At 26.5% G+C, this 13,661-nt stretch overlaps 2 protein-coding genes across 2 annotated transcripts in view; both read left to right on the top strand.

Annotated features, from left to right (window-relative positions):
• Positions 1-609: 609 nt before the first annotated feature.
• Positions 610-7,142, top strand: LOC111032320. Its single transcript, XM_022312597.1, has 8 exons — positions 610-670; positions 1,056-1,220; positions 1,719-1,924; positions 2,735-2,861; positions 3,023-3,159; positions 3,240-3,359; positions 5,207-5,278; positions 6,914-7,142. Exons 1-8 carry the CDS (start codon positions 610-612, stop codon positions 7,076-7,078), a joined length of 1,053 nt encoding a protein of 350 aa, XP_022168289.1. The 3' UTR covers positions 7,079-7,142.
• A 657-nt stretch (positions 7,143-7,799) lies between these two features.
• The window catches only part of LOC111032321, a 10,653-nt gene continuing 4,791 nt past the window's right edge, over positions 7,800-13,661 (top strand). Inside the window, exons 1-6 of the mRNA XM_022312598.1 lie at positions 7,800-7,866; positions 10,045-10,212; positions 10,705-10,901; positions 11,704-11,830; positions 11,992-12,128; positions 12,207-12,338. Of these exons, the coding sequence (XP_022168290.1) occupies positions 7,800-7,866; positions 10,045-10,212; positions 10,705-10,901; positions 11,704-11,830; positions 11,992-12,128; positions 12,207-12,338 (828 nt within the window). The remainder of the gene's footprint in view (positions 7,867-10,044; positions 10,213-10,704; positions 10,902-11,703; positions 11,831-11,991; positions 12,129-12,206; positions 12,339-13,661) is intronic.

A 13,661-nucleotide genomic window follows, 5' to 3' on the forward strand; every position in this document is an offset into this window, starting at 1 on the left:
CCAAATTAAAAACTAAAATTATTGTAACATATCACCAAGTATATTGCGGATAAATATTGAAGCATTTTTACTTCTCCAAAACATTTGAAGGCAATGATAGACAAAAAAATAAGAAGAATTATAAGAAAACACGCAGATCATTCACTTAACAATAATGATATTCTTGACAGCTCTGAAAATACGTCTAATGTCGTATTAATTTTACATTTTAACAACAATTTTGATGATCATATTATAATTAGTTATTTATTAAAGTCTGACGTACCATATAATGTTTTCATAATTTAATGTACGTAATAAAAATATTAAAACAGTTTATCTAAAGTCTAGATGATCATATTAAACTATAATAAATATGATTATTTACTCATATGCAATTTAATACTGTTTTCTTAAAATGTTTTTCTTTAATAAATGTACAACACAGATGTTTTTTTTTTAATTTAAAACATTATTGTATAAACAATTAATAAATAACAAATAATGAATAATAAATAAAAGTAAATACTTAATTTCAAATAATTATTACAACAAAACATTATTGCTCGAAAATAATTACTTATCACTTTAAGTAGAAACAATATCTCAGATATTTCACGTAAAATTAAAATGAAAGGGTTAATAGTGTTTATCTTAAGTGTATTTCTTTATCCTCCAATTACAGCACAAGGTAATTCAATGATTTGTATTAAAAAAAAATTATTTTCAATTTCATTTGTGTTCTACTATATACTTTCGCACACAATATGATATAAAACTTTACAATGTAAGCAATGACAGTTTCAAAATATTTAGATTGATTTTAAGCTTATCTCTTCCACTCATGGTAACTAATTAATTTCCATAAAAGAAACACAGTTAAAAATTAAATATACTCAATAATATAGACTGACATGATGTTTCTGTTGTAAATTGTTTTTTAAGTGCAATTATATATCATTGGAATCAAATTGAACAACTAACCTACTGCACAAACCTACTTAATCACTTTTTGAACTAAGAATAATAATTTTTTCACTTTATTTTTTATTGTATAAACTAAATATGTTTCTAAGGTGACTCGGGCGTCAAAAATCAAGTAATTTGCAATATAGTTGGACAAAAGTTAGCAACTCTGGAATTCAATATAACTCATCTGCCAGAACGTTGTGATATATTTACAGTAGCTAAATTTGCTTTGGACGATCAAACGGGTGACGGAATATCTGAATCAGATAAAGGTCATTATAAAAAACTTAAATACACAAACATGACACTGATTTCGTGTGTTTGGCGTTTGCTTTATGGACATATACAAAGTCCCATTTATTATACATTTGAGGCGATCCGCTTTATTTAAGGAACATTAAGAGCAAACTGAGTAGCGTTCTCAAACATAAGCGTGTAAATATATTATATGAAATATTAAAGTAACTAGATAGGTAGTGCACAACCAATGCTATGATGAACACCTTGTGTTTATTTCGTGATGATTGAAGTCTTGATAATGACAAAGATAAATTAAGTACAGTTTAAAAAAAAACAAAGACTAAAGAAAATGTTCAAACCACATCCACATCATATCGTATCAGATGTCATTTTTTTAAATGTCAATGGTGAATTAACTAATGAAATTGATTACAAACAGACCAGTGTATTAGTTATCTCATTAAAAAAAAAAATACAATTTAATAGATTAAAAAACGAATGTTATTATATTGAAATTTTAATGATTAAAGGTACAATAACAAGTTTAGTAAAAGCTAACAAAACTGTTTACACAAGCATTGGGTTATTGTATAATGATAACGTAGATAGTTGGACTGCAATACTTGATCCAATGGATGCAAGTAATTTTCAAGATTCCTTTTTTGATCCTTTAATCAAATTTTTAAATGCATCAAAAGTGAATGGTATTCTTATTGATTGTCAAGACATATATGATGTAAGTACAATTTGGCATGGTCATTATTTATTCAATCATAGTTTTAAAGTAGAAATATTAGAATAATTAGTTTTTTTGTAGGTATCTCTCAACTTTCAATATAATGAAAATGTTAGATTTTCTTTTAGTCGGGTTTTTTAGAATTAAATTAGATATAGTTAATAATTTAAGGGAGGGGGTCGACGAGTAAAAAAACGCTATACTTTTGAATATTATTATCGACAACAACATAAACAAGTACCTCAAGTAATATTTTTAAATTACAATAAGTTACATAAAAAATCGTTTTTCTTCATTTGTAAATCTTATTTCCTTAAAGTTTAAACTCAAAAAAGGTATTAAAGTATAACTATTATAATATTCTATATTTTTTTGATTGTGTGGGTAACAGTATGAAATGATTGTGAGAAATGTTGGATTCAATTGTCAATCATTAACTACCTATAAATTGTAATGATTGAATATTTTAAACATTTTTAGGTACAAAATTATTTGCAAATGTCTTTGATATTACAAATTTTTGACAACATATGAACATGAAATCCTTATAACAAAAAATCAGTCATATGCATACTTATTATTAAATTATTATATCAACAACTTATGAGAAAACTTGTATTCAATTATTTTATATTAGATCCTGAGGAAAACGATGACTGTATTAATTTTAAAACGATGTGCATATGAATGTTTTTTTTGAATATATTGATTTCATTTTAAAGCATTCTTAAACGGATAAAATCAATGAAACCTAAAAAATACAAATTTAAAAAAATCAACCTATACATTAAAATGTTGTATTTATTTTAGATTACCATAATAGATTTTGCTGTAAAATTAAGTAACTTTGTGTCTGCAGTTAAAAATAAAACAGATAATTTAATAGTTGGTTTAATCATATCTGGTTCATACTATGAAAATTTTCCGAATAATTCACGTAAGGAAAATACATTTATATATTTACCAAGACAATAAATTATTGTATTCCACAATTATTCCTTTATATTTTCAATTAATCGCCATAAGAAGAATATATTATTATTGTAAACTTAAATAATTTTTAAATTAATTATTTATATTCTGATTGAATTCTTTAAGTTTTTGATTTTTCAATAACAAATGAAGTGTTGGATCTTTATGTCATTAATTGGTCAGCATTAAACATATGTGACAACGATACAGTAAAATATGGTCTCAGTCCAATAACATCTAATATTTCGGATATGGTAACTATTGTACGTACCTATTCTTAAAAACAGTAACATATTATGCCAATTTGAAACGAACAAAATGTTTAAGTAATTTTTATTTTTAGGAGCAAGTTACTAATGGTGTAACTAATTCATCTATGGATAATTCAAAAATATATGCTATGATACAAATGCTTCCAGAAATTCCAACAAACCCTCATGATGTTGCAATAACATATTTAGAAGTATGATTAATGATATTATAATAGATATTTATTTTATGGTGGATAGTTGATAAGGCGGGGCAGTACCGAAATCAAATTTTTTAAACCGCTATATATAGAAAAAATTAAGGTCTATAACTTTTATTCAAAACTTTTTTGTATTTTTTTTTTAATGTATTTAATTTGCCTTTTACTTTTTTTGGGAAAAATACGGGTTTACCCCAGGTTAGGGGTAAATCCGTATGTACTCTGGGGCAAAAACATATGAGGCCAATTGTTATACCAAAACACACTTCATTATATTTATTGGTAAATTATTAATTGGTATTGGACTTTTATTTAATTAACTTGTAAAGTTTAACAAAAATTAGGCAGTATAGGTAGTAAATTATGTATGATTTCATTTTCATTAATCAAAAATGTACCTAAACATTTTTTTCAATTCTTCAAAATGTCTACAAATTAATAACACAATACAATATGCGATATGACCTACTCCCATTGGCAGTAGTAAAACAAATACTAAAAATTGTTTAAATTCAAACATAGCAATTGCCAAAATATCAATGTGGTACAACCGTACAGTGTATAACCATACAATTTTGCCCCATACGATTTTGCCCAACAAGACTATTAAAAGTTATCGAGCTTCATATCAAACATTAAATTAATAAATGAATGTATTTATACTACAAATGTAAATAACACTTAATTAGCTATTGAATTATAAATATGGCATACCTGAACAATTTTGTTGTATATAAAAATTCACTCTTTGAAATTTTGATAATATTTTAGTAATTGAATGTAAAACTAAAAACATAAAATGTATTTATTTTTAAAACATGATATCAAAACACGTGCACTATCATATTCAATAAATAAGCAAACAAAACTTTTCAAATCGGTGTATTCAGTTTATCTCCATGATAACAATTATTGATAACATTCCGATAATACGATTTTGCCCCACGTACCGTAATACCACATCTTCCCTTAAGTTTATTTCCCACGTACGGTAATACCTCGTCTTCCCTAAAGTTTATTTAATCCAAGCATAATATAATAAAACTACTTATTTTTCCAATGTCAGGAAAAATGACAAATATTAAGGAGAAATGTAATTTAAAAATACATTTAAAATAATTACAATTTCACGTTCACTTTTTGATAAAAACTTATTTTTACTCTTTGAATGAAGAACAAATAGATAGGAAATAAGTTCTCTCGTGCCTCTCCACGAAGCTTATCGCACAATGACACACAATTTAAGATCTGAACAAGTGTTTACATTCTTTATGTTTAACTTGCACATGATCAACTGTCCATTTTTAATTCTCAATCATAGTCAATTCATAGAAATTAACAATTTGTATTATTGTCAGTTTGATAAACATAATATTATGACGTAATTTATTATTTTTTATGTACAGCAGCAGTTCGTAAACTTTTTTAGTTTACGCCACACTAAACATTAAACAAATAAATAGCACCTCCTATAAATCCTCGAATCAAGTATATATTATAGTATAATGTGACTTAAAGTAATACTGACATAGTGAAATTTTTTTTTTTTTTTTGTAATTGATGCAAAGCCCGGTAAGACTTAGGCCATTAGCTGTTTGTTGGGGAGTATTGAATTTTTATTGAATTTTTATGGAACAATTGTGTATTTGGCAGAATTTCTAGTAGGGACCCGTAGGGACTGGACGTGCCCGGGAGGGGGGGGGAGGGCCTACTACACAGCTATATTGTACTTGAAAACAATTAATATGTAATCTGAACGCCACAGATTATAGTATATTCCTTGTTTTTAGATTTTAAACTTGTGGTTATACTCTAAAAATATAATATCGTTTTAATTACAGTATTGTAACAGTACCGATCCAGCTACTTCATCTCAATGGTGTAATAACCCTACAAAACTTTCATATGATCAAGTAAATATATTTAAATATTATTGCGCTCACGAAGTACCCATTGAATAGTCATTTGACGGGATCTTTTCGTAATTGTAAAGAAATCCAGGTATACATACAAATAGAAAACATATGATAGGAAAATCAAAATTGGAAAAGTATAGTGATAAACATGGTGTGATAGGATAAAATGGACATTTTTGAAAAAAAGAGAACCTTATAAAAACAAGCTATTATTTTGGGATCTAGGAAAATCGCGTATACTAAGATTTACCAGTTTTGCAGCTATCAAATGGTGGGGGGGGGGTATTGAATATTGATTACTATAGCCCAGTCTGCAGGGAACCCGACCTAAATAATAATACCGTATTTTATCAAAAAATATCAAAACCATAATAAAGACCTAGGTATGAAAAAAATTTCAAAATACGGTAAAACATGTTAATTATATTATAATATAATTAATAAAATCACAATGTATAAAAATATAACTTAAAACTCTGAGTATGTATATCATCTTTATCGTCTCCTCTTAATATTTATAAATCTGATGTACGCGTGTTTGTCACTGAACTCCTCCTGAACGGCTGGACCGATTTGAGTGAATATTTTTGTATACATATTTGGGTGACGCCCTGGATGGTTTAGATTCACAATTGGACCCGAAAGGTCCAACCAGGAGAGTTGCTCAAACCGGGATTTAAAGATTTATATTTGTTTATATACGGTTGCTATTGGTTATAGGAGAGATATTAATATATTTAGTAGAAATTGGTAATTTTTTTTTCGTTCATTGGTTGCCTGCAGTGGTTCATCGGTCTGATCAGATAAAAGCATGCATACAATTGAATTTTCGCATATTGCCCACCAAGGTGGGTGAGTTGCACTAATAGCCGCTCGTCGAAGTGTCCGCAATCAAAATAAAAATAAAACATATTATTTATATAAAGAACAAAAGGCACTGATCGCATTATTACCATCGAGTCTCATATAGAGTTGGCATTTTTCACGGGCAATAAAGTGCATGGGATCAGCTAGTACAGGATTCTCAAACTGTGGTAAGCGTACCCCTTGGGGTTACTCGAAATGTTTTAAGGGGTGTGAATCTGGCCAACAAACCTACAAGGAAAAAATTCTTTAAATATCTTTACATTTGTTTGTATATATTTTAGTTTAGTAATTAAGAACGGTGTATTCAACATGTAATGATAAAAAATTGGACAGTGTTTATAAAAGTTTGAGAACCCCTGAGCTAGTATATTTTGTACAGTATTAACTACTGGAGTACCAAGTAGGATTTTGTTTTTCTATACTTTCTAACAGTATGATGGTTTAATGAAATGAAAATAATGATATTAATAAATAATAAATATTATCTAGTTTAATAGCAACAATTTATTAATGCAATATAGAGCTATGTAAATGATTTATATTTAATTTTACCGTACATAGACTGTGTTGTGCCGGGAGCTACCACTTATCTACCGCATTGATTAATAGTTTAATAGTCTTTTCAGACATTTTAATATCAAAAAATCGTTTTTCTAGAATACGAATGAGCATCAGCGTTTTATCTACCTCTCTACATTGCATGAGCATAGTGATTAATTATTGTTATACATTAAGTTGTATTATTCTTTTGTTGTTTTTTTTTAGGGAGCTTACGCAAAACAATACTATGTTGGAATTGTCCTTGAACAGCTTGATACAGATGATTACTTGGGCTGTTGCGAATGTGGGAAATTTCTGGTATCAAACCAAATTATTGATGGATGGACGGCAAGACCTTTTAAAACGTGTCCTAAACTAGATCATAATTAACAGATTTAAATTTAAATATACATTTATAACATTATAATGTTTTATTCTGTACTGTAATAAAAGGTATTCTGCAATACTCTTATTAATTTATCTTAATTGTACGTGTTGAAATCATAAAAAATCATATTATTTCGAACTCTTATAATATGTATTCTGAATCCATTGACTAATGCCGAATGAATTAAAAAAAGGTTCGTTAGGAAGTCTAATTTTAAATTTTTAAAACTTTAATTTTCATTAACCTAATTTGCAACTTAACTGATTTTGACGACTTACTGAATAAATAACGAGTTACTTTTAATCAAATCCAATTTCGTTTATTTATAAATAATTAAATAATAAATTTAATAAAATTATTATTGATGATATATATATATTGCATAAACATTTATTTTTTATTGTTTTAAACCATATAACTAGCTTATTACATAATAAAATAAATAAATAAATAAATAACTTAACTTAAGTTAGAAAGTTAATTATAAGTTTTCAAATAATTTTTAACTTAATTGAGTCTCAAAAACTTGACCAAGCTTGATTACGTGAATGTTTGTTGTTGATCTAACATAAATGTATATAGAATTGTAAAAAAAAAAATTTAGATTATTTACATGCATTTTAAACTCTTTTATAAATAAAGTAAGTACCTAAAAATAGGTAAATTTCTTAACTAAGTATTCAAAGATAGTAAAAAATTTCGAGGACTTAACAATTTTTGAATATGGATACTGGTCACTTACCATTTTGTGTTCGTAATACAAAACTTGTTCTGTTTTGGACATTTTGGGGTGGGTTTTTGCACCTTTACTCACCCTCCCAAGTTATAGTCTAATTAAACGCTATTTTAATATTTTAATATCATACAAAATATTTAATTTAATAGGAATTGGAGCCAATTGATTTTGAATTATAACAAAACAAAAAAGTTCTTCCATGTTAAACGAGGATAATATTTAACGTCGAAAAAAATCAACTACAAACGCTCATAACACTTTAATTTAATTCTTCTTAAATTTAGCCTAAATATTTAGAAAATGTCATTGAATGAGAACATTTATAATTAAGTAGCTCACTGTGTGCAAAATATATAAACTCCGAGACTTCACATATATATAATCATTTCATTAGGCAGTGAGATGTACAAGTTGTGGTGATCATATTATAATTTATTATTTATTAAAGCCTTACATATTATCATGTAATAGTTTCATAACTTAATGTACATCAGTGGCGGCCCGTCAGGGGAGGCAAGTGAGGCTCAGCCTCAATTAACTATTGTAAAGAAAAAGGAGGTATATGTACTATTACTATAATTATAGTAATTTCCAATCGACTTTATGAATATTATATTCAATAATATAATGTACATTTTAAAATACAAAAGCTTTTTGTTATTATACTACATCATTATGATAACAAAACTAATTTATTTTGTCGTTTAAAATATTAATTATCATAGTACAGAATACATCACTGTCATCAAAAATCACGACGAAGATGTTCGTGGAACGATAAAACGATCTCGATGAAAATCCAAGATTTTCGAGAGGCTAGTAATATTTAGCCTCAGACGAGTTGGACGGCCGTACGATTATAAAATGTATCATGGTAGAGGGGACAGTAAGAATTGTATTATTGAATGAGGTTGAACGATTCGGGCCTCAGAGTTTGTCAACATTATCCATTAGTCATCTGTCGAATCGACGTAACTTCCACTGATATAGGAACTGGGAGGTTTTCATAGTGACGTGTAGTAAAAGTGTATACCTACCTATGATCTAACCACAATACTTTTATCACAAAGCTAAAGATATCGGTTCTTCTCAAGTAAATAACAATTAAAATTAAACATAATAATTAATAACTTATTTCATACATAAATATATATTTAGTTGAATTTATTTTGACATTTAAGATAAATATTAAATATAACATGGTTCACTATTTATATGTTCTTAAAGATTAGAATTAAATATGAATTTTAAAATGTAACTTGACACTCATTTTTATATTTTAACAGTATTTTGTCTCTAATATATTTTGAAAATACGTATCTGCCGCGGCCGGGCAGATTCTGCCTCACCCCTCATACGGTTCACGAGCCGCCACGGACGTACCTTAAAAAAAAGTTGAAACATTTTGACAAAAGTTTAGATGATTCAATTATAATATAATAATTATGAGTTATGTATTATTTACTCACCTGTAATTTTTTACAGTTATGTTAATTTTTTTCTTCAATAAATGGACATCGCAGATGTTCTTTTATTTGTTTTAATTTGAAAATATATTTTTAGACAATTAATAAATCACAAATAATAAATAAAAGTAAAATCATTCATTTAAAATATTTATGACAACAAAATATTATTGCGCGGAAATAATTAGTTATCACTTTAAGTAGAAACAATATCTCAGACATTTCATATAAAATTAAAATTAAAGACGTACTAGTGTTTATTTGTAGTATTTTTCTGTATCCTCAATTTACAGTACAAGGTAATTCAATGATTTGTATTAAAAATAAATTATATTTAAATTTATCAGTGTTTTTACCAGACCCTTTTATACATAATATGATATAAAACTTTACTATGCACGCAATGACATTTTCAAAATATTTAGAATGATTTAAAACTTATTCTTAAAACGAATGATGTATAATTGGTTCTGTATAAGAAATACAATTAATATTCTTAAAACCATTACATTAACCTAACGTATATATCATTCACATATAATTAGTTTCTATAAAAGAAATACAATGAAAAATTAAATGTACTCAATAACATAGACCGACATAATGTCTCTGTTGTAAATTGTGTTTTAATTGCAATTATATATCATTGAATTCAAATTGAACAACTAACCTACTGCACAAACCTACTTACTCACTTTTTGAAAATACTAAGAATAATAATTTTTTCACTTTATTTTTTATTGTATAAACTTAATATGTTTCTAAGATGAATCATGCGTCAAAAATCAGGTAATTTGCAATATAGCTGGAGAAATCTGGAAAAGTACTTATATATTCAATATAACTCAACTGCCAGAACGTTGTGAAATAATTACAGTAGCTCAATTTGCTTTTGACCGTATTGAGGGTCACCAAATATTGGAATCAGATAAAGGTAATTATAAACAACTTATGTAACTGATTTCGTATGTTTTCGTTTGTTATATGGACAATGGACATATACAAAGTCCCATTTGTTTTACATTTGCAGCGATTCGCTTTATTTAAGGAACTTTAAGAGCAAACTGAATAGCGTTCTCAAACATAAGCGTGTAAATATATTATATGAAATATTAAAGTAACTAGATAGGTAGTGCACAACCAATGCTATGGTGAACACATTGTGTTTATTTCTTTATGATTTAAGTCTTGATGGTGACAAAGATAAATTAAGTATAGTTTAAAAAAAAACAAAGACTAAAGAAAATGTTCAAACCACATCCACACATCGTATCAGATGTCATTTTTTTAAATGTCAATGGTGAATTAACTAATAAAATTGATTACAAATAGACCAGTGTATTAGTTATCTCACTAAACAAAAAAAAAAATACAATTTAATAGATTAAGAACGAATGTTATTATATTGAAATTTTAATGATTAAAGGTACAATAACAAGTTTAGTAGAAGCTAACAAAACTGTTTACACACGCATTGGGTTCGTGTATGAAGATGATTGGCCTACAATATTTGATCCCCCGGACGCAGGTGTATTTCAGAAAGACTTTTTTGAACCTTTAATCAATTTTTTGAATGCATCAAAAGTGAATGGTATTCTTATTTATTGTGAATACATATATGATGTGAGTACAATTGGACATAGTCATTTTTTATTCAATCATAGTTTTAAAGTACGAATATTAAAATGATTTGATTTTTGTAGGTATCCCTCATCATCATTTAAAATAATGAAAATGTTAGATTTTCTTTTAGCCGGGTTTTTTAGAATTAAATTAGATATAGTTAGTAATTTAAGGGAGGGGGTCGACGTGTAAAAAAACGCTATACTTTTGAATATTATCGACAACAACATAAATAAGTACCTCAAGTAATATTTTTAAATTACAATAAGTTACATAAAAAATCGTTTTTCTTCATTTGTAAATCTTATTTCCTCAAAGTTAAAACTCAAAAAAGGTATAAAAGTATAACTATAATATTCTATAATTTTTTGATTGTTTGGGTAACAGTATGAAATGATTGTGAGAAATGTTGGATTCAATTGTCAATCATTAACTATAAATTTTAATGATTGAATATTTTAAACATTTTTAGGTACAAAATTATTTGCAAATGTCTTTGATATTACAAATTTTTGACAACATATGAACATGAAATCCTTATAACAAAAAATCAGTCATATGCATACTTATTATTAAATTATTATATCAACAACTTATGAGAAAACTTGTATTCAATTATTTTATATTAGATCCTGAGGAAAACGATGACTGTATTAATTTTAAAACGATGTGCATATGAATGTTTTTTTTGAATATATTGATTTCATTTTAAAGCATTCTTAAACGGATAAAATCAATGAAACCTAAAAAATACAAATTTAAAAAAATCAACCTATACATTAAAATGTTGTATTTATTTTAGATTACCATAATAGATTTTGCTGTAAAATTAAGTAACTTTGTGTCTGCAGTTAAAAATAAAACAGATAATTTAATAGTTGGTTTAATCATATCTGGTTCATACTATGAAAATTTTCCGAATAATTCACGTAAGGAAAATACATTTATATATTTACCAAGACAATAAATTATTGTATTCCACAATTATTCCTTTATATTTTCAATTAATCGCCATAAGAAGAATATATTATTATTGTAAACTTAAATAATTTTTAAATTAATTATTTATATTCTGATTGAATTCTTTAAGTTTTTGATTTTTCAATAACAAATGAAGTGTTGGATCTTTATGTCATTAATTGGTCAGCATTAAACTTATGTGACAACGATACAGTAAAATATGGTCTCAGTCCAATAACATCTAATATTTCGGATATGGTAACTATTGTACGTACCGATTCTTAAAAACAGTAACATATTATGCCAATTTGAAACGAACAAAATGTTTAAAGCCTTTTTTTTCAGGAACAAGTTAATGGTGGTGTAACTAATTCATCTATGGATAAATCAAAAATACATGCTATGATAGAAATGCTTCCAGTAATTCCAAAAAACCTTGTTCCCAAAAATCCTGGGTGTATTACAACATATTCAATAGTATGATTAATTATATTATAATAGATATTATACGGTGAATGGTACAGTCTATTTAATCAGAGCATAATATAATAAAACTACTTATTTTTCCAATGCCAGGAATAATGATAAATATTAAGGAGAAATGTAATTGAAAAATACAATTTAAAAAAATAACAATTTCACGTTCACTTTTTGATAAAAAATTATTTTTACTCTTGAATGAAGAACAAATGGATAATAAGTTCTCTCGTGCCTCTCCACGAAGCTTATCAAGGCTTATTTATATTTGAATACTTATAAAGTTTGACATTCAATGTTGGGCAGGGACAGATTTCCCGATTTTGATAGCGGTTGTGATAAGATTTTGGCCGAAATGATAAGTGTGGTTGTTCTTTGGTATAACATCGGTTACACAGACACATAGGGACCAACTTGAGGTGGTGTTGCATAGCAAGTCGAGGGATATTTTCGATTTGTGGAGCGGAGCGACGAGTGCCGCTAACAAGGCATCACTGTAAATTATTTCTTATTGGTGGTGTCACTGCTGGATCTCTGGTACATTCTGGTACGAGTTGTGGTATATCGAAATATCATCAAAAATTTTACGAATGGATCTTCGCAGGAAAAAATTTTTTGTGACCGTATATAATATTGCATACATTTAGCCCCTTTTTTGTGGTTTTCAAAATGTGATAACATTAATAAACCGATAACATCATTTTCATTATAAATTATAAATTATAATATTATATTTTATTTTATTATATTAATTATAATAATATAGTTAAATACATTAGTAGTTAATAAGTTATTAAAAAACACAATATCGTAATTTAAAATTTAAAAATACACAATTCATTGAGAATACAGTATAAATGTAAAAAATAATGTTATTCAAATATAACTATTCAACTAACATAATATTATTTTATAGATGTTATAATAAAATTATGTTTTATGTATGGTAATAATAATATTATTTAACAATTATAATAATCAAGCTATTATAATAAAGAAAGTATATTATTATAACTATTATGAATCTTGAACATAATTTAATACCCTTTGAATTGAAATCAGTATAGATGGTAGTATAGTATCTATACTTACAAACGAATCAAAACCTATGCAAACTGAAGATATAAATACAATTAACATAAAAAAAAAATATTGAAAAACAACCTAGTTTCTTTACAAAAAATAAAAAAAAATAAACTTGAATTTCATCAATTGTCGTCGAGTGAAGGTAATATAATAAGAAAATCCTTACTAAATAATACAAGTGTTTTAAATGTTCATTCATATGACGATCATTCTTATAGCGCTAAAAGAAAATTAATT

This window comes from Myzus persicae, unplaced genomic scaffold (assembly GCF_001856785.1).
Source record: "Myzus persicae strain clone G006 unplaced genomic scaffold, MPER_G0061.0, whole genome shotgun sequence".
Classification (NCBI taxonomy): domain Eukaryota; kingdom Metazoa; phylum Arthropoda; class Insecta; order Hemiptera; family Aphididae; genus Myzus; species Myzus persicae.

Bases quoted from the DNA above. Each gene is read 5' to 3' on its own strand.
- LOC111032320 (XM_022312597.1), top strand. From the start codon at position 610: ATGAAAGGGTTAATAGTGTTTATCTTAAGTGTATTTCTTTATCCTCCA. The intron at 2,862-3,022 runs GTAAGGAAAATA...GAATTCTTTAAG, and splicing joins AAATTTTCCGAATAATTCAC to TTTTTGATTTTTCAATAACA. The intron at 3,160-3,239 runs GTACGTACCTAT...TTTTATTTTTAG, and splicing joins TTTCGGATATGGTAACTATT to GAGCAAGTTACTAATGGTGT.